The sequence below is a fragment of the Chionomys nivalis genome, chromosome 13, assembly GCF_950005125.1.
Source record: "Chionomys nivalis chromosome 13, mChiNiv1.1, whole genome shotgun sequence".
In the NCBI taxonomy this organism is placed as follows: domain Eukaryota; kingdom Metazoa; phylum Chordata; class Mammalia; order Rodentia; family Cricetidae; genus Chionomys; species Chionomys nivalis.
The window spans coordinates 38,839,556-38,861,181 of record NC_080098.1 but is presented as its reverse complement, the minus strand read 5'-3'; the positions used below and the strand labels follow the sequence as shown (position 1 = coordinate 38,861,181).

Genomic DNA, 21,626 nt, shown 5'->3' with positions numbered 1-21,626 from the left:
TGTGGGCATCAATTTCCTCCGCCCATCCTGCTTCACTATCATGATGATTTCAAGGAAGGCTGACATTTCCTTGGAATTTTCACTAGTGATCTCTCCCAGATTCAGGTTAAATCTCTCCTAGGAGTACCTCAGCAGAGGCTCCACCAAGTAGCCAGCATTGGTGGACAAAGTCCAGCCCCCACCTTGTCCCTGGCCCCTAAGTCAGTCAAGGAATGGCTTACTGGGACCCTGCAGTGGGCTCGGGGCTCTTTGCATGAGCAAGCTGGAGGGAGAGTTGTGTCGCTGTGTGGTTACCCTGCCTCGTGGTGGTTTTCACCCTGATCTTTTCTTTCTTTGCAGCTGGTTAATAATCCTCTAGCAAGTCAGGCCGCCGCTGCTGCAGCAGCCATGGGCTCCATAGCAAGCTCACAGGCCTTTGGCAATGCCCTCTCCAGCCTTCAGGGGGTCACAGGTCAACTAGTTACTAATGCACAAGGACAGGTGAGTGGGAGATGGGAGCAAGAGTGAATTTTTATGGCAGATTGAACTCAGAAAGGAAATGGATTTCTTTTGCATGACAGTGATATGTAGCTGCATCTATCTGAGGCAAATAAATAATGTTTACTAGCAATGTCAAGAATAGGAGAGGGGTTGGGAAGTGTTTCTATATTTCAGAGCAAGATTTTTCTTTCTTCCCCCTAAAATGTCAAGGTTTTATTTTGGTTTTGTTTTGTGAGCTGACTAGTGTTATGACCTGAGTTAAAGAATTCCTTTCTCGTTTTGGGAACTTTCTTGGAAATAAACAATCAAAAATTGAATTTTAGAAAGGAAACCTTGCTTTGCTTTTTTTTTTTTTTAATTTTCCACTTTTAACAACGCTGATGTAATGGGTTGCTGGTTACTCTGATGTGTCTAAACTAACCTCAGTAAATCCAAGATATGCATGTGTGGAGAATCAGTGCAAAGTCCTATTCAAGTCACCAAAGGAAAGGGGCATTAGATGCCAGCTGCCAATCAGCCCCTAGCACTCTCACTGATTTGGGGGGACTCAGGAGGTCTCTTTCATGCCTGTTGATTATCGCTAACCTGTCAGGTCCTCTAAGCCCTCCCCCATATCACAGGAGAGCACCCACTCTCCAGTAAGGTTCACGTGTCCATGTCCTGTTCACCAAGGTGACATATGATAGAGCTTCAGTGATCAGTAACCCTGGAGGTTACAGAAAACAGCAGAGCAGAATCGAAGCTGATGATGTCATGGTGCCCTCCAATGGAATGCCAGAGTCCAGCCTCGGTCCTTAGTGACATCAGTTTTCCAGGGTGGCCGAGATGATTACAGAGAGAACAATGTTTCTTTACTCGGCAGTGTGTTTACATAGCTCCCTGCAACAGTTGCACTACAAAAACAGGAATCCCACTACTTTAAACTCTCTTTTTTTAAAATTTTACTTAAAACATAAGCAAGGATGCATTATAAGCTAAACCATCTCTATCTACATCCCAAGGGAAGAAAAAGCTGACCTTGTTATATTTCCTGGGCGGGTGTAGGATTGTCCCATCAGAGACCCGAGGGCTGAACGATGGAGCTTGTCAAAGAGAGGCCCCATGTGATGAATCATCTTATCACAGGTGCACAGCACACATATTAAAGGAGGGCTGTATGAACACTGTGCCCTCTACAGTAACCTTTCAATGTCTGCTTTAACCTTTGCTCCAATTCCTTTTCATCAAAGGATCATTTTATGCAGCCAGCTCTAAATTGAAGCTCTCAAAAGCATATTAAGATTTCTGGAGGGGTGTGGGTATTGGGGTGGAGGAAAAGTTGCTTTTAATAGCTATAATTCATAAGAACTCCAGGTCCATACTGGAAGCAGCTTCCTAGAGCTATGCCCAGAAATAAAGCAACAAGATGTAAATTTGAAGAGCTGACAATCAAAACCAAATATATGTGCAGATAGGCAGGTCCTATAACTTTTCTGTTCCACATGCAGGTGAAGTAGACTGTGCCCCACATGGAGAAACCCTTTGTTGAAAGGAACCACTGTGTCTTACTTTTCAAATGCTTTGGTGACTTGTTAGCCACCTCTGTCACTCTATCCTCTAGAATCTATCTCTCAGCCCCTGAGAATCCCAACTTGAATACTCACAGGGTGATTTTAGTCTTTTTTATTAATATTTTACAAGTTGTTTAAAAATGGTTTATTTGTATTTATGATAAACATCTTTCCTAAAGGGAACATCTACTACCATAAAAGGGGACAAATGTCATTTGAGACTTGTGTTTCTTTGTCCTATGTTAACGTGACACAAAAGAGACGAATATATGGAACCATGTTGGCATAATTTGCCTTGCGTGACACACCCTGCCTCCCAGGGTTGCCGCACTCAGTTTATTTTTAATTTCTTAAAGTCTCTGTTGAAGTTTCCCAGACAGATGTGAAGGAAAACCTCTTTGAATATTTAGAAACATTTTTATTTGGAGTTCTTTACATTGACTCTTTCTTATATTTGGAAGTTTATCTGAGAATAATGGCATTAATATGTAACCCTAGGTCTGAGAAGCAGGGCTGATTGATAGTTTAAAGGAAGGTTTGTTCCACATAGAAACCATGAAGCAGGGGCACCATTATCCAAATGTCCATCCCTGTCCTCATGCCCTAAGATTCTTTCTGCATCCTTTAAACAGAAGACAGGATTTGAGAGACATAAATGAGCCTTCAGGCCAACTCAGGGGGCGTTAAGTAGCAGTTCTCTCTGGTTTTCTGAGCTTCAGACAAAGGCTTAGCTTACTCAAGCCTTCCCCTAACCTTGAAGGAGTCATCTGTGCAGGCCACAGTCATGGCTACTGAACTAGTCTCTCTTCTATGCCTGAATTTCCTTCAGACTTTTGGCCTTTGGGTCACAGCAACAAGAAATCTCACCACTTGGGTCTTGCTATTTTACTAGCCTGCCATGGAATCTGTGTTTTCCAGAAACTAGATTCCAGTAAGGGTATAGATGGCATATCCGGATATGTTGAAGAATGAGCTTTTCTGCCATTTGCTCTCCCCAGAACCTATTCATAGCAAATAGAGAAATTTTTCTTTTCTTTTCTTTTTTTACTTTTCTTACTTTGCCCTTTTATAACTGTTAATTGAAAGGGCAGACAGTAGTAACTAGATTTAACAATTTAACAGGCACAGCAAGGCAAGAAGGTAGTCAGTGTCCGCTGGTAACAGTCATTGACACTGGCTGTAGCACTGCTGAGAACATTAGTGCTCTCTTTTCTTCCTGGATCAGAGACTTGTGCAAGAAGACAAAGAATAAATAGTAGGATGAGGGATTTAATTCCAAATACATTCTGAACAAATTCCTTGAGCCCTCTGAGCCTCAGTTTTCCTAACTCCACAATAAAAACTGAGTGAACCCTGGGCTAGAAAGATGGCTCATCAGTAATGTGCTGGCCACGCAGGCGTGAAGCCCTGAGTCTGCTTTTCAGAATTCACATTCAATCCGGGCACAACAGCACAGCTTTGTAATCCCAGCACTGGAGAGAAGGAGACCTGAGGATCCCTGGCTTGCTTGCTGGTCAGCCTAGCCTAATCAGTGACCCCTAGGTCCCAGTGAGATAGCTTGTCTCGAAAAGCAAGTAGACAGCTCCTGAAGAATGACACCCAAGGTTGACCTTTGGTTTGTACTCAAACACACACACACGCACACACGCACACCACATACACACAATCTAAATCCATAGGTTATGAAAATTAAATGAGATTGTGTCTTAAAAATATCACCTAAGAGTTTATGAACACAACTAAGATTCAACAAACAATGCCACAATCATCATCATCATCAACATCAAGGTTCATGGTGTTGTTTGGATATGCAGCAAGAGACAGTAGTATGGTGCAGAGACAAACAGAAAGAGATCTGTGGCCAGGCTGCCATTCACCAGCCAAGAAACCTTGGTTGGCCTCTTTATTCTCTTTGTGCCATGATTTCTCTTCTAAAAAGCATGGGAATACCTGACATCATTTCACTGGATCAAAATGCTTAGAATGGGGTCAGTCACATGTTGTATCTCAGAGCTACCAGCCCATAAGTGCTAATCAAGATGAACGTGAATCAAAATGAACATTTTCCCTTGGTGCGTAGATGAAGGTTTTGAGAACGTGTGAGTCTCAGCAGTTGGATGCTAAGTCATCTTAGGGTATCTCAACCTTTCTCCAAACAGTGCTCCAGAGGGTGGAGAGTGCATGGACCCGTGCGTGCCCCTAATAGTGTTTGAGGGATTGGCAAGTAGATTTACCATCCATTTGTTCAGCTACACAACCGCTCCCCTTGCGTCCTTGGCAATATCTCCTTATTGGCGTTATTACAGAAAAGTAAAAGCAAATGAGATTTTATTTTATCCTGGGGTTAAGGAAAGCATTTTACATTTCAGTTGAAGCTCATGACTGTTTGCTGATGAAATCAAATCCTCTGCCACTGCGGTAGGCAGCTTTCACCCACCTTTGTACTTTAAAGAGCCAAGCATATAAAACACAAAAGTGCCTAAACAAAGTTACTGTTTTAAAAGCAGGGTTACCTCTGCCTCAGTCTCCCAAGTGCTTAGATGACAGGTGTATGTTACCACACTTTATGACCTTTTCCCCATCGGTTTTTTAAAAAGAACAGGAAAGGTAAAGACACAGACCCACACAGGTTATTCAGAAACACACAGGCTTTTATACGACCAAAGGACAGAGACAAAGCTGGTGTGATAAAACAGGAATCACTGTGCTGATGTGGGCTCAAGGCTCCTAATGACCGTGAGTGGAAGGCTGTCGTTGGAGGCATGAAGGTAGCCCTCAGCTTCATTTGGAGCCCCATGCCAGGTGGGGGAGGCGAGAATACCTCTGAAGGTGCATTTTAGACACCAGCAGGAAGTCTTCCCACAGTTTAGCTCTCCAAAGAGGGAACTAAAGAACCACTCTCCGTGAAAGGTCCTCCGAATTATGATCGCGAACCGAGGAACATCTCCAGGGCAGGAGTGAATAAAAAACCCAAGTTCTTGTTGAAACACAAACATTCCTATTGACTAACAGAGTGGCTTCATATAGGTTATATAAGTTTTGAGGGGGCTCTTTTCCAAAAGAGAAAAGAGGTATTTAATAAATTACAGCTGTTCCTTTTAAGATCAAAACCCAGCAACTGACCCTATATATAGGTCGCTGAAATGAATATCAGTAGACAATTCAAATGAAAAGACGAGACTCCTTAAGATAAGCTAACTGTAGGATGACCTGAGATGAAGTTATAATAAATGCTAATATCAAGATTGAGAAATAACTGATTTGATAGTTGTCTATTGAGTCTCTCCAGGGGTCTCATTAGGTCTATTTAATGCACTTACAAAGCCATACTCTCAGTAGCTGTAAAAGTTTTCCAACCCTGCAGAAAAGGAGGAAATAGTGTATGGCTCTGACTTTGAATAAAACTCGGGACCCATGAGACCCAGGCAAGCCGGCGATAGGGCATCTGGGGAGCTCCACGTAGCCTCCTTTATTCTATATCTTATAGTGAAACACATAAAATGTATAGAAAAATAACTTTTCTATTGGGTTCATTAGCATTTTAAAGTTTAGTTTCTTGAGTTCTTTATATATTTTGGTGATCAGACCTTTGTCTGTTGCAGGGTTGGTGAAGATCTTCTCCCAGTCAGTGGGTTGCCTTTTTGTCTTAGTGACAGTGTCCTTTGCTTTACAGAAGCTACTCAGTTTCAGGAGGTCCCATTTATTCAATGTTGCCCTTAATGTCTGTGCTGCTGGGGATAAACGTAGGAAGTGATCTCCTGTACCCATATGTTGTAGAGTACTTCCAACTTTTTCTTCTATCAGGTTCAGTGTGAGGTATCCCAGACTCAAAAAGAGGAACATGGGATGTACTCACTCATAATCGGTTTCTAGCCATAAAATAAAAGACATTAAGCATATAATGTGTGATCCTATAGAAGCTAAATAAGAAAGTGAACCCAAAGAAAATCATATAGTCATCCGCATGGAGAGGGGGAAGTAGACAAGATTCCAGGGCAAAAACTGGGAACTTGCGGGTGAGGTGGCATGGGGCAAAGGGGAAATGATAAAATAAAATAAAAAAAAAAAAAAAAAAAAAGAAAAATAACTTTTCCAAGACAACACACACACATTGGCATTTGCATACCAGCCTCAGTTCTCCTGTTTATTTACTTATTTATTTTTAAAAAAAAAGACAGTCCAGACAAAAAGCATACCCTCCCCTCCATCCCAAGGGTGGTCACTGGCAGAAAACTGTGACTTTTCTCTAAAATTTTATGTTTTTACCACAAAATATTAATTTTAGAAAACAAAATGCTTAAAATACTATTTTTAAAATACAAAAACAATAGAATATATTTAGACATTTCATATAAATAAGGATCAAACATGTTTTGTTGAAAATTCAGAGTTGGTGTCTCTGTGTTTCCTCAAAAATAGTATAGTTCTGACAAAAACTGTATTTTCCCATTTGCACGTGTCATGGGGGAAGTTTTAAGGTGTAATAATTAAATCCCATTGAATGAACTATCATTTTTAGTGAAACTTTTTTCATTCCTCTGGAGGCCAGGAAATGTATTTTCCCGGGATGGGTAGCATTCTAAGAGTTCCACCCTGGCTTCTTTTCGGTGATAAAGATAAAATAACAATCAGCCACCCCAATCCTTCTACTAACGTAGCAAATCTGCCCTTGGAGCCCAGTTAAGAGCTTTATTGGCTCATTTCGGCACTGTTTCCCTAAGTGTTCTCCTTATAGCCCCTCAAAATGCTCCGCAAATGAGAACTCCGGCATCAGAGTAGCGGTGCCCCAGCCTGGTGCTGACCACGTCTCTCCAGGTTCTCAGCTGCAGCGACCTGTAAGGTTCAGAGATACCAGTGGAGTCAGGCCGGCAGGCTGCAGACTTGAACTTTCTTAACCCTTAATTCCCCAACCAACACTTAATAAAATGGACATGCTTTAGAAAAAACGCTGTAGCCAGCAATTCTCGCTTATTCCTAGCTATGTTTTGGAAATGCTTTTTGAAAGTAGAAATCCCTCAGGCGAGGAGATGCTGCTCTGCCTCCAGAGCTTTGCTCCGACTTCTGTTCTACCCTGTGAGGCCTGTTAGCCCATTTGTAAAAACAAGGAGTCTCAAACTGTTTCAAGAATTCCCAAGCACCCATAACACGCAAATGATTGGCAAATTAACGCTTGCCTGTCCCCAGGCTAACTTCCTTTGGACCTTATATCCTACAAAGACAGGTCGGCGGTGGTACCATAGGGCCAGCCAATCTAGTCCTGGTGGTCTGAATCCTGGCTCTCCAGAACTCTGCTGAAAGTCTTGGCTTTAACCCTGGTGGGCAGTGACCCCATGGATGCTGGGTTTTTGAGGGAAGTGCGGCTACAGGTGGCTCTGTTGCAGACTCTGAGACTCGGAGTTGGGACAAGTTTGGTCCCAGCTCTGCCCATCTAAGGCACTACTAGGGCATCAGCCAAGTTCGTTCTACTCTCTCACCCCCTCCATGTCCGATATGGAAGACTCATCAGCCCCAGAGGCCCATCAACTTAAAGAACTTTAAAATGCCCCTCTGGAGACTTTCTTTTTAGCCTCCATCCCTAGCAGAACTCACCTCATGTAACAAGGGCAGTGAGCAGTAAACACCTTTACAGAATTCACCCTGAAGAGCTAGTCCAGGAGGACCTGTCTCTGCTACATACAGTGCGATGTCGCACCCTCCATTCCTCTTTTAGTTCTGACCATTGCAGCTATTGTTGTTTTCATTCTTCAGCCCTTAGTCTCTGTCTTCATGGAATAAGGGAAATGGTCTCTCCAGTAGACTCCTGAATGAAGACTTGTACAGTCTTTTGAGGCCAGTTAGTTCCGGAAGCTTTCCAAATAGGCAATTCTCAAAAGCTAATAAGTAGGAGGATGCTGTTTGCAGCTCCAAGTAGACGGTCAGGGCTACCCTGTTTAACACTAAACATAAATAAATAAAAAGGAGTCGCTCCCTATTCCGCAGACTTCCATTTTAGTTAATGCACTCTTGTGGGACAGTGCTGTCTATCTCTAGGGAATAATTATGGGGCTCATTTGAATGTGCAGACCTCTTTAAGCATCTTGGAGGACTGTTGGGTTCTAGCTCCTTTCAGGCAAGTGACATCTGAAAACAAAACAAAGCAAAAAGACAAGTAGTGTCTGTCCTATACCGAGGTGAGCTCCTGCCCACCTATCAGTAATGCACCCTGGGGTATCATGGAAGAGTTTGATGACCCCACCCGTACAGATGGGCAAACTCTCTAGGATTTCAGAGGAACACAACTCCCCAGGACGGCACCTCAGATAAGTGGCAGGACTAAGATCTAAACCCAGGGCTCATGGCCATGATCCTGTGCCACCCTAACCTCTGGCTGGAAGGCCTAGATGCTTTCCCAGATGCTCCATGAACAAAAAGCTTAGAAACACAGTACCTGAATCTCTGCAAACAACTTAGAAACACAGAACCTAAATTTCTACATCTGAAAAAAAAGTGGGGGAAAGGATGTATTTCTTTCCCTATAGCCTCACAGGGCTCTCCTTAAGGTACATCTATGCATATACCTGAAAACTGAAGATATACATATATCTTCATATATATACCAAGTAAATGTATGGTATTCTAATTCACATGCTTACTAGTTTATCTTTGCCCATCAAAAGACCTGGAGAGGTGCTGTCAGGGAAGTCTATAAGGCAATGAGACAGCCTTGAAAAGTCTATCTCAGATCTACACTGCATCTTGCCAGAGGAAATCAGCCTCAAAATATAAGAATCTAGGAGACCAGAAGTCTCCTGACTCCCAGCAAGATCTCCTGACCATGGGCAAACAAGAGCTGGTGTATAGCACACGTAGAGGCTTTCCACCTGAGCCTCTGGACATTCACTAGGAAACCCTACCCCAGTCAGTCCTGCAACACAGCCAAACAATGCTAGAGTTGATTAAGCTCGAAGCATGTTGAGATGTCCCATGTTTCTAGATTTTTCCTCTAGAGACCTAAACTTCCAATGAGGTCTTTCAAAGGAAAAAAGAAATATCTACCACAGCATTGTGTTAACTGTTAATTTAAATTGCACCTAAAGTCAGGCCATGCATATTTGAGGAAGAGAAGGCAGTATTAAAAAATACCATATTAGACAAATATATCGATTGTTAGAGATTCAAGATTGTAAATATTTTTTAAGTTAGAACTGAAGTTTAGTATTGTAATTGAAGAACTATGTTATTGTATAATAAGCAGCCTTGACTTAGCCTGGTATTGGGACAACTATATACTAGACTATTAGCTGCCTTTAAGATTTGTGCTTTAGAAAAAGTAATAAATAAGAACAGAAGCTATTTATTCTTAGTTTTTCCAATTAGAAAATAAAAAATAAGCTTGATTTGAATTGGAGTGGGAGCAAAAAAAGAAAATGAACACTGAACTTTGAGTCAGTATTCATAGAATATCACCAGCCCCATCTGCAAGTCATCATTATCATTAAGACGTCACAATTCAGGGTAGAACATTAAACTCACATGTGAGATATAGCCACCTTTGAAATAAATATTCTATATGCCAGAAATGCATCCTGTGTTTTTGTTGGCCCGTGAGTTGGTTCGTACTCATAAAGATGTCAGATGTCATCAACATACAAGGCCAGTAAGAAAGAAATGAATAGAACAGAGGCAAAGGAGAATGGAAAAGTCACAACTCGGAGCAAGGAATGGGGCCAGTTTCAAATTCAAACCCACGGAGAACTAAGACTCTGTTTAACCCCATTAAATTCAATGCATTAGCTCCAAATTTCCACTTCTATCATCTAGCATTTGCCACCTTGGATGAAAAATAGTAAACATAACCCCTGATAAGATGTTGTAAGCTGGGATGGCCAGAATGCTGCAGTATAGTCAGGGCTTGTTGGTACAGTTTGTAAGTAACTAACACTAATCAAGCAATGCACAGATAAACAAGAAGAAAACAGGGTGCACTTCCTGGGGCAGACACCTGCCAGTGGGTAGTGACAATAACACAGAGCCCCACTGAAATAAATGTCTGGGCTGTGAAAGCCTGTATTCTCACATGGAAGGGCATCCAGTGTTAAAAACCAAGGTTTTCCAATAAGACAGGTAGGGACCTAAGCTCTCACTCCATCCCAACATACCCCTGAAGGCCAGGTGAGGCATCTCATTCCCTCGACCAGGTTCCTCTTCTCTGCACTGATGTTAGGAAGACCACAGTTCACAGCAATGATGAAATTAGTGAGTGGCTGCCACTTAGCCCTCAACATGTCAAAACCACTTCATCTTTCCCAACACTGCATGATGCGGTCTGAAGAGATGGAGAGCTTCCCAGGTTACCCTGTGAGAAATGGCAGGAACCAAGCCCAGTTTTGTCTGATCTAAGAAAACGCTCTCCAGCCCATGTTCTGAGAACAATTCGAGCTTCTTGCTTTCTTCTTAATGCACCCCAAGAGCCAAGAACAGCACCTGGCACACAGCGAAAATAATGTAGTAATGACATCCATGGCCCCGATGGTATTCCAGGTATGCTAAGATGCTTTCAGTAAGCATTTGACACAGATTCAGTGTTTCATTCCATACTCACTGTGCTCTTCACTGTTATCCCAGTTCCCAGCTGATGGGTGGACTAGAGGCTGAGGAAAGTTATCCAGCTTTCAGAGCCACACAATGAATGAAAGCACCTAGATAGAAACCCAAATCTGGCTGCTTCAGAGCCCAGATTGTCTTTGAGCAGAGCTGCTCTCAGCATAAGCTTTCTGACATGTCTAACACTGTACCTTGTTGATGGAGCTGCGGGCTGTGTTCCTGCCGCCCCAGCTCCTGGTTGCCTGGCTAGCTTATGCCCCGAAATAACAACACACAAATTGTATTCTTTTAAACACTGCTTGGCCCATTATATCTAGCCTCTTCTCGGCTAACTCTCGCATCTGGACTAGCCCATTTCTAATAATGTGTATAGCACCCCAAGGTGCGCTTACCGGGAAGATTCTAACCTACGTCCATCCTGGGTCGGAGCTTCATCGTGTCTGCCCCAGAGAGGAGAGCTATCTAGTCTGAGCTCACTTCCTCTTCCTCCCAGCCTTCTGTTCTGTTTACTCCACCCACCTAAAGGCTGGCCAATCAAGTGGGCCAAGGCAGTTTCTTTATTAGCCAATGACCTTCCTCCATCAGTACCTGCTGTATAGGAGACATCCCACAACACAGTGTCTGTATACTTAATTCCCTTTGGTCAGCTGATCCAAGGTAAAACCCATTGAATATATCAAAGTGTTACGTGAAAATGTTTTCAAAGGCCACCCCATCTTCCTCTGTCAAGTGAAAATGGCTGCTTCCAGTTACTTACCTTTCTTTAGCATCTTTTAAAAAAAATTACAACTAGCGTAAAGTGTGAACACAATAAAGGTTGTTAGACACTTGGGTTTTCCATGCTGAGTCACATGAGTCATGTGAGTCTCAAGCACATTCTGCCGCACACTTTTCCTCTGACCACATCTGTCATGCCCCCTCCAACACGCAGGGGAGACCAGCATGGTAATATGGAGTCTGCTACCCACATGATTAGCAAGTGAGAAATCCTATTTTCTCAAGATTAGCAGCAGCCCTGGCTAGGTTATATCTAGTCTGTCCCCCTCCCTGCTTCCAACGAACACCAAAGAGCTTCTGGACACAGCAGCATTGGCCTTTCTTCCTAACAAGAGTATTCAGTTTAACCAAAAGGCAAGGCTATAGTGGGTTATCAACCATCAGTTCCTTTAATTACTCTTGTTTTCCTCTCATGCCCTAGAATAAGGAAAAAGAAAAAAAAAAGAAAAAACAACTCTCTCCCCTTTCTTTGTTGTATCTTAAAATCATTTTTTAGCCAGCCTTACTAAACAACCAGAAGCCAAGAGAAGTGATATATGTACTAAATAAAGTCTGCTTTCAATTTACAAGGAACTTGAGAAACTGCAACTTAGAAATGGAAGATGTTGAACCATAAGAATCTTTTCAGTATCATTTGGCTAGAAAATAACCATTTCAGCTTTTTAATATAATGGGTGGCATCTTTGAGAGAAGGGATGCACCACATATTTAAAACATGATGCAAAAATTACTAAATGAACACAAAAGTGAGATACACTGTGTCACCCAGGACTCAGAAAACGCTGATTTTGAGACCACAATGTCACGTGGTCACTGCATAGGAGGAAATGGTTTGTAAATTTAACACCTGTTCCCATGATACAGAATAGAAGAGTAACGAAGGACTAGTGTGTGTGTGTGTGTGTGTGTGTGTGTGTTTGAGAGACATTTGAAATAGAAATAAGAAAGCTCTGAGAAGCCACCATTGGAGTTGACATTTCTCACAAACTGCCTGATAACGGGGGATCTGGCTGGAGATTGGCCACCTATGACAATGAGTTCGCAATTTTATGAGACAAACTCATCAGCATAATTCTAATGAGTCTCAGTCTTTGTTGTAAGAAATGAGAGATTCTGTGGTCTCACCCTAAAGAACATTAAGAAAACATTACCAACAGGAAATTGAAAAAGTAATAAGTGTTAGAATGATGAGAACAACTTTTTTTTCCGATTGAACAGATAGATAAGCATAGCGTGCAAGTATCAAAATGCATTTAATTTTGCCACAACAATGGGCATTTTCTTCACACACAAAAAAAATCCTATGCATCATCCTGGGCTTGTGGGCCTGGGCGATGACAGACAGGTGCATCACTAACAGCCCTTCCAGGGGCTTCGCTCCCCATCCTTCCTTTTCCTTGGAGGTTTGTTTTGTTGTTTATCCTCATTTAAATTCAACTTTACAGCCTGGTACTCTTCCTGGGTATAAACACAGAACCAGGAGGCACTAAATATGCATAGCACTTTCTTGAGCAATTGCCAAGCAGTCTCTTCACCTGTTCCCACCAAACAAGGGCCTATTTCAATAAAGGGTAAATTAGGAATACTGGAGCTCATTATGATTGGTCCCCAATATGTTTCTATTTGGTTGGTTGATTGATTGTGGGGTCATTTTTTTGTTTTTGTTTAGTTGTTGCTATAGTTATTTCTTTCTCCTTTTTTGAATGAAATATAAACTAGGAAGTTCTTAGATGGAAGGCTTTGTTAGAGGATGTTTCCTGGCTATGAGTCAAGGTGTTCCTCCAAGCAATAAATAGCTTCAATCAGATTTAGTCTCTTAATCTGGCAGCAACTAATAGAAACAGAAATGCTTTCCCTAATTCTAATTTTTTGTTGTTGGTGGTGATTTTTTGGCTGGTATTAGGACTTAAGTCTTGGGGAAAGCCAGCTAAAGGCGGACAAAGTTGGTCCTTCTGCAAAGTGAGGGCTTCACCCCAGTTGTGATGTTTTTTGAAAGGCAAACAGGAACTATGTTGCAATACATACAACATACATACTCTATATTACAACCAAGATAGGAGAAAAAGAAAACAACTCTTAGTTTAGTTTGTGAACCACCTAAAAGCAGAATCAATGAAGAAAAAACACTCTGGTTATTGTTTAGAATTTGCCATCATCTGGTTTGCAGACAGTTCTACTGTCTAGTGGATATGTGTAAAGGAAATGTTAGCACCACTGAAGAGAAGCAGACACGGAAGTGTTAGCTCAGTTTTATACATATTTCCTTATTCCCCAATGTAACTAAATTTATTTGTTCAAATAAATAATCAAAGAAAAATAATGTATGGAGTTAGAAGTTAAATCCCAGGCTATTCAGCTTAAGGGAATTCATTTGTTTTCAGAAGGTTTTACTTTTGCCCTTGTAATAAGTAACTATGGGCTAAAATGTACTTTAAAAATCTCAATAAGAAATAAGATAAGAAATGGGAGTCCCTTTTATAAGGGCAGTGGATCTATTCATATGGAGCCTGCCATCTTGACCTATATCCTTCCTGAAGACATAACCTCCAAATACCACCATGTTGAATAATTTACATTGTGACCTGTTGGGGAGCTGTGCAGGGTACAGAAATGCCCCCACTCAACTCTGACAACAGAAGAGGTGATACCTTGCAAAATCATCTCCCTTGTCTCTTGCCTTCATTGTCCCACTTTCTAGATGAGTAAAAACTGTACTAGTAAATCCAGGACCATGGGGACAACCATGAACCCTCCAAAACCCAAACTTCACCGGTCTGTTTCAGTGCAGGGCAGGTAGACATCTGATACAGTTCTAAAGCTTGTACTGATGGCAGCCATCTAAAACTGCTGTCCACCATCTGTCCTAAGAATAGAGAGCATAGAAGCTCATGATTCCTTGTTTCTGACTTGAATATAACATCATTGGTATAAGTTTCATTTAATCATTTGATTAGATAATGGATCAATTTTTTCTATCAATATTTCCTAGCTTTTGATTGTAGACCTCAAATAAAGAAGAACAGTAAATCTCATAATTGCAGATATATATGTAAATGCAAATTTTACGATGCATCTAAAATTTTTAATTAAAAAAACACACTGCTCATGCCACAAGGGGTGCTCTAGCACAAGGTGGGAAGTGACTCAGACCCATGCAATAGAATCTAGAGAAGTGGTCATCCTGGCCCCTCCAGCTGTGGATGGGCACCTCCCGACAACGACACGGAGTACGTACACTCTCTCCCCCTTCCAGCCATTCTCTTTCTTTGTCTCTGTCTACTCTTATTTCAAAATCTGTAGAAGCTATAGTACATAAATTTGAAGAGAGAAAGCTCACACAAGTACTTTAACCTTGAGGTACCCTGGGAGTGAGGAAAACACACAGAACTCCAGAGTTCTCAGTGTCTAATTGCATCGTGGAGTTCTGTGTTCTGGAACTGCCTGACAGCTTTGCAGAGGCCCCTTCCATGGGTTCAGCACGTGGTCAAGCCTTTAGAAACACATCATTATAATGCCTCCCTCCCTAAGACAGGAAACCTTTCATTATGCTTTGTGGGTAGGCTACTGTTTTTAATGGTGAACTCTGTTCATGGTGAGATTATGATATTAAAATAACTCAAAGGCTTGTGGTGGCACACATCTGTAATCACCACATTTGGGAAACTGGGGCAGAAAAGGATTGCAAGTTCACGGCCAATCTCAAAATAAAGATGTTGAAAGTGATTTTTGCAACCTAGTAAAATGTACAGGAGCCGCCACGCGAGAACAGAAACATAAGTTCTGAACGAGCATTTGCTGAGCCCCCGGCTGCTAGGTAAAGCCATGTTGAATGCTTTGCATGCCTCGCTTCATTTTGGACTTGGAACGATACTAGGAAGCAATTTTTCCCATTTTACAGAGGAGCAGACTGAGACACAGAGGCAAAGCCATTCACGAGCTCTCCCAGTCAGGAGGGAGTTGCTTCCACCATATCCGTCTTACACCCACTAAAAGAACTACCCTTTAATGGAACTAAGTTGTTCTGGGGAGAGTAAACTGTCCTTACTGTTCTGCTGAACCTCCAGCATCCACTTGTATAAGGAGCTGTGGGCTGCGTTCCCGCCCAGCTCCTGCACGGCTAGCTTTACACCTGAAATAACAACACACAAATTGTATTCCTTTAAACACTGCCTGGCCCATTAGCTCTAGCCTCTTACTGGTTAACTCTCACATCTTGATTAACCCATTTTTATTAATGTGTGTAGCACCACGAGGTGGTGGCTTGCCAGAAAGAATCTTAACCTGCTTCCATCTTGGAGAGGAGAGCTATAGTGTCTGCCTAAGTGCCTTCTTCCTCCCAACATTCTGTTCTGTCTACTCCACCTACCTATGTTCTGACCTATCAGGCCAAGCAGTTTTCTTTATTAATTAACCAATGAAAGAAACAGATAGAAAGAAGACCCACCTATATCATTTACATCCACTGTTCCTTAGCACACTGCTGCAGATACTGCCAGCTTACAGATCCCCAGGCCCCCAGCACTGTGCTTTTATCTGTGTGTCTCTATGTTCCTAACGTTGAAGCCAAACCTTTTAACATCCAGTGGGGTTTTAACTCTGGCAGGGAAAGGCATCGAGTGTGAGGGAGGGTTTTTACAAGTGGAATGTATCTAGAACATCCACAAGAGAAGTAGTAGAACAAACACATTCAAATATTCTTTCTCGTGATTTCTTCTTATTAAAATATGTATCTTTGAAGTTGGTCTAGAATATTGGCCTGAGATCCGGAGCCCTGCAGTGCCACCTCTCGCCACACTGTCAAAACAGACATTACGAATCAGTCCACAGGACCCTATGAGTACAGAAACTTCTGGCGTTCCAGGAGGCCAGAGCCACAGCCTGGCAAAGGGTCCTATTCTCTGTTCATGTGTCTTTCTCTGACGGTTCCTTTCACGCCTTTCCCTCCATCTGCGTCCGCCATGCCTTACCCTTCTCTGACTCAGATTCACATGATTTTCCCTTTCGGCGCTCTTGTTCACTTAGACATAGCCAAATGCAAGGAAACACTAGATTACAGTTTGGAAAATAAATATTAGTATAAAACAGCGCAATTTTCCTTTCCCTTAGAATAAATGTCCTAATCAGAGATGCCAAAACAACTCCAAGAAAGTTAGCTTTAAACCTGAAATGACAACGAACTTAGAATGAATCCATCATCTAGAAAAAGAGAACACAATGCTGGAGCTAGGAAAGGATCACTGTGGTCAGACCGGAAAGAATGGGCCACGTGATTGGCTGCCTCCATTAGCGTCAGCTCCTCGCAACATCTCAGTTCCTTGTTCAAGGGTGGACGAAACAATGTTACTATTTACAAAAGCCACTTGACCAAACACCGTTAGGGTGTCGCAAATACATGGAAAGGGGTGTCTCTGCTAATGCACAGACAGACCCGAGGAAGTCACCGAAAACAGCCTTGACAGGCTTTCGTTTCTAAAGTGTGGCAGTAAAATTACTTGTCAGGGTGACATCTCCCATCACACTCCTTTGGCAGAGCTTAACTGCATATCAGAGGCTGTGACAACATGTGGCCCATCAAATGACTTGTCTGGGTGCCTGGGGCTCTGTGACATCAGCCTAAGACTGCAGCTGATGTCATCTGCGTGTTGACAGTGAATGCACTCACTCATACCCCTCCCTAATTCAGACTTCACTCATCCCTGTGAATTCCTGTTAGGCTGAGGTGCAGGGCAGTGTTGAAATAACAGCCGAGAAGCTACATGGCCTTTAACTCCTAGTTCTGCCACAGTCCCAAAGCAACCTTCATGATGACATTGTTTCTGAGATAATGAGAGTCCCGACTGCATGTAAGCCACTTAAATTATGATGGAAACAGAAGTCTTTTAGATAATGTGTGCCAATGAACATGATTCATTTGAATGGTTTTTGTTTAGTTGTTCTTGTGTATAAACTTTATTCCTCAATTGTGACTCTTTCCTTGGATGGGCAGATACAAACAGCAACAGCCACGCAAGGTCCCTGTTAGAGAAACAGGAACTCTTTCAAGTCACAAATTATCATTATAATACCAGTATGGGCCTCGGCCTGGTTAAAGCATTCATCAGAGATGAATCATTACAGGTGGAGAGTCAGGGCAACGGCACCGACGATCATTGCAAACGATGCCTGAGCTATTTGCTGTGGGATTGATGGGGCAATAACTTCACTCAAAAATTTCTAATGTTGCAAGCTAGACATGAAGTAGGCTGCACTTTGTGATTTGAAGTGAAAGCCAATGAATCAAGCATCCTCTGTGCTAAGGATTCATTGAGGCATTTTGCTTCATACTTGGATGACTTCAGTAGCATCTTAACAGTTGATCTGGTCTGTAGTCTTTCACCACTTGAAAGTGTTCTCCCCACGCTGCTGTATTCATACCTGAAATGGGTCCATATCAGCCCTCATCCTCAGCCCCTAACAAAACCCATTCATCATCAGCCACGATGGCACACTTGCAATACCAGTACTCGGGATGTTAAGGCAGGAGGATCAGGCTCAAGGTAAGCCGGGGCTAAATATCAAGTACAAGGCCAGCCTGTACAAACGGAGCCCCTGTCTCGGAATGATCCCATCCCCCCTCCAAGTTACCATAAGTCTTTGACTGGATGGAATTTAACCTTTCCAGGTTGACATATTTCAATTTCCTCTTGCCTCCAACCTGATCGGCTCACCATCCTCATGCCTCTTACCTTTATACTTGCTTCTATTAGGTTTGACCAAGTTCTAAACTTTACTTAGTCCCTGCATCTTCTGTAGAGTACTCCTTCCTCCAAAATAATTTATTCATCCCCAATTGATCTTGAACACATACCACTTAGATATAGACATTTTTCTCACAAAGCCCTTACTTGTTCCTTTAGTGCTCGATCTTCCTTTGATTGATAGAATCTTTGCATTTGATACCACTTTAATCCTGCCCTGCCCCAGCCACATCTATTTAGCGTCCTCTATGACCCAAAACTCCGTACTCATACAGAAAAGAGTCCACGGGTATGCGGCTGCTCTACCTGAGTCCTTTATAATTTAAGGGAGTATGAACTAGTTTCAAATGTTGGAAGGGGTGAGCAGAAGCCAGATCCTGTTTGCCTTGTTTCTGTAGCAATGTAACCTTCCATCAGCTCTTCTCAGCAGTAAATTCTTAGCTTTTGTGAGCTGGGTATTCAAATTCTCTTAGAAGCTAATTTTAAAAGTACGCTTTCTTCCTTCATCCCCAAACCAGAAACTTTCTATAGCGTTGCCAGATTCAGTTTTAATTTCCTGACTTAGTTGAAACAAATATAGATAAAAAGACATTTCCCTTGAATTTCACAAGGCCTTTAATTTGAGACACAATGTCCATCGGTAACTGGACAGTGGTAGGAACATGGAAAGTCTCAGATGTTTGTGCCTCAGCTCCTATTATCCCCTTGTGGAAGCCTCTGTGAACCCCAGATACTTTGGAGGTGTTCTGATTACAGGTGTGGAAATGCTAAGAGGAATCAAAGTCAGACTGAGGGTGATAATTCAACAGGGAATTTTTAGATAACCTAGAGTGTGATCATCTCTACCATTGAACAAACTTAAGCAAATTAAAACTGGGTATTTTGATACCTTGGAGACTATTACAAAGTTCCCACCATGCACCAACAAGTGCTTGGCATGCTGACGTGATACCCATGCCTCTGAAAGGAAGACAACAAGAACAAAGAGGTGTGTAACTTCACCAAAAGCTTCCTGACTTTACATCCATCCCTGCACCATCTAATCTCACAGCCAGACTCTATTAAACAGCATCTTCCACTGGGCAACTTCAGATTCCTCTGCATGAGACACTACTGCCGTCTAATCCCTAAGTGATGCTCATAGCCAGGTAAAAAGAGAGGAGAGGTGGTGGAGACAGAGTGACAAGCATTTCAGTTGTATCTCAGTGTTGGTGAGTGGGGCTGTTCCTAGAGGAGAGGCTGCTGAGCCGGCTGCATTTCCCTGTCTGTTTCCTCTTTCACCCAGAAAGCGCATCTCATTACCACAGAGTCAGCATATACTCATGTCAATCATCTGGAGGCCAGATGCCTCTCTTCTTATCACAGTATGTTCTATAGCTGTCATGTGCCGTGCCTTACTCTGAGGCATTCTCTCAGGCTACCTACTCCCACAAGCTCCTAAACAAACTGACATCCTGCCTAAAATAGAACTCATAGTCCTGCATTTAAATGCATCTAGCTTCTGCAGCCAATCAGAGGGATCAGGAAGCCAAGGTCTAAGACACTCCAGGCAGCTGGAGTGGGCAGGTCTGTTGCTGAGTTTTCACCGTGCATGTGTTGGCCATCTATATCCAATATAGATTAGGACAAAAGGCTAATCCCATGTCTCTCTTACAATACCTGTGGGGGTCACAGGAACTGGCTTTTAGCCTAATGTAAGACTGCTCATCAATAAAGTACTTATGCATTATGATCTATTGATGTGGACTCCTCCTGACCTTGCTTGCACTGATGGGACATGTTCATTGCTGTCACTGCAAGATAGACATTGCATGCTTGTTCAGGATACCTGCAAGCCTGACAGCCCATAAGGGACGGCTGGCCAGGCCACTTCCACAATAATAGCTTGATCTTCGTCACCATCCACCAACAAATGCTGCTGATACCTCATAAATGCACAGCTTGTCCATTTTTGCCATCCCACAGGCCTGCTGTGTTAGAAGCAATGACAGTTGGGGAAAGGCGCTCTCCAAAACTATCCGCCCAAATGCAATAGTCTGGTGGTTCTCCCATTGTCCCTGAACTCCAAAGCCCTAAAGCCATTCCCTGAAAACCCATTTGCTGAGACACCACGTTCAAAGCCCTGTGTGAGTGCTGCATAGTAGAAAACACTATCACTTGTGACCTGGGTCCACAGGGAGTTTATCAGCGAGTGGATAACTACAGACAGGATCTGGAGCATTGTCTAAGAGCTAGAGTTCTTCAACATTCAGTGTTCAGTGTCTTCCAGGTGGTGGAACTCAGGAGGCATATGGAAAAGCAAGCATTCAGGGACACCGTTCCAGCTCTGTCATGTACCGACTCCCCCATACTACTCCCCAGAGTTCCTCTCCGCACTTGTGTCTGATGTACGAAATAGAGACCTAGCTAATGCCCAGTTTAGTTCAGAGAGGTCTTATAAGAAGACAGGATGAACTAGAACGCCACATGAGCATGAAGTCACGGACCAGGTCACCAGGGCTTACAACTGGGGAACAGACATCGGTGACATCTTGTAGTGCAATGCTTAGTATGTGGAGGAGAAATAACCCCACACCCATACCCTATGGCACCCCTTGAGGTTTTGTAAATTAAACCTGTCCCTCGCAGTGCATAATAAGTCCCCATTTTCAGATTCTGTAGATACCCTGGACATTTGTCGCTCCTGGACATTGTGTCTTCTATCACTATAACCATATCGAACCACTTGCCTCCTACTTTCGTACCACATGATCACTTTGCTGATGACAAAAGCCACTGGAGGCGAAGGCAGGGGCCTGCCCCTAGCAGAGGCTGAAACCCTAACACCACCTTCCACTTAAGCTGGGTATCTCATCATTCTGATTTCAGTCCTCATAGTCACATCACCACTGTTTGAAGAATTTTGACCCCTTAGTGACTGACTTAACTCTCTGAAGCCTTTGAGAGGCTGAAGTACCGTCACAAATGTGACTGGTTGGTGGCCTGACTAGGATGACATCCTCTTTTCCGGTCTCCAGAGTCTGATCTCTCAACCACATGCATGTCAGGATGCTTGCTTGAGGTTGTTAGTCTGCAGAGTAAAGAAGCTGATCTTGACCTTAACAGTGAGTAGAATAAAGGGCAGGTACAGAGGAAAGGATAGAGGACATAAGGGGCAGACTGTGGAAGGCTAACCCCAGTGTTCAGTAGGGCATGTAGAACTGCAGTGAGCAGAGAATGCAGTGTGCGGAGCTCCGGTGAGGGGAGGATGCAGTGTGCAGAGCTCCAGTGAGGGGAGGATGCAGTGTGTAGAGCTCTAGTAGAGGAGGATGCAGTGTGTAGAGCTCCAGGGAGGAGAGGATGCAGTGTGCAGAGATCCAGTAAGGGGAGGATACAGTGTGCAGAGCCTCAGTGAGGGGAGGATGCAGTGTGCAGAGCCTCAGTGAGGGGAGGATGCAGTATGTGGTGCTCCAGTGAGAAAAGGATGCACTGTGTAGAGCTCTGGTGGAGGAAGGATATA

The 21,626-nt window shown here is 43.0% G+C and overlaps 1 protein-coding gene across 1 annotated transcript in view; it reads left to right on the top strand.

Annotated features, from left to right (window-relative positions):
* The window catches only part of Pou6f2 (POU class 6 homeobox 2), a 468,024-nt gene that overhangs the window by 421,068 nt on the left and 25,330 nt on the right, over window positions 1–21,626 (top strand). Inside the window, exon 6 of the mRNA XM_057787835.1 lies at window positions 340–480. Coding sequence (XP_057643818.1) covers window positions 340–480 — 141 coding nt within the window. The remainder of the gene's footprint in view (window positions 1–339; window positions 481–21,626) is intronic.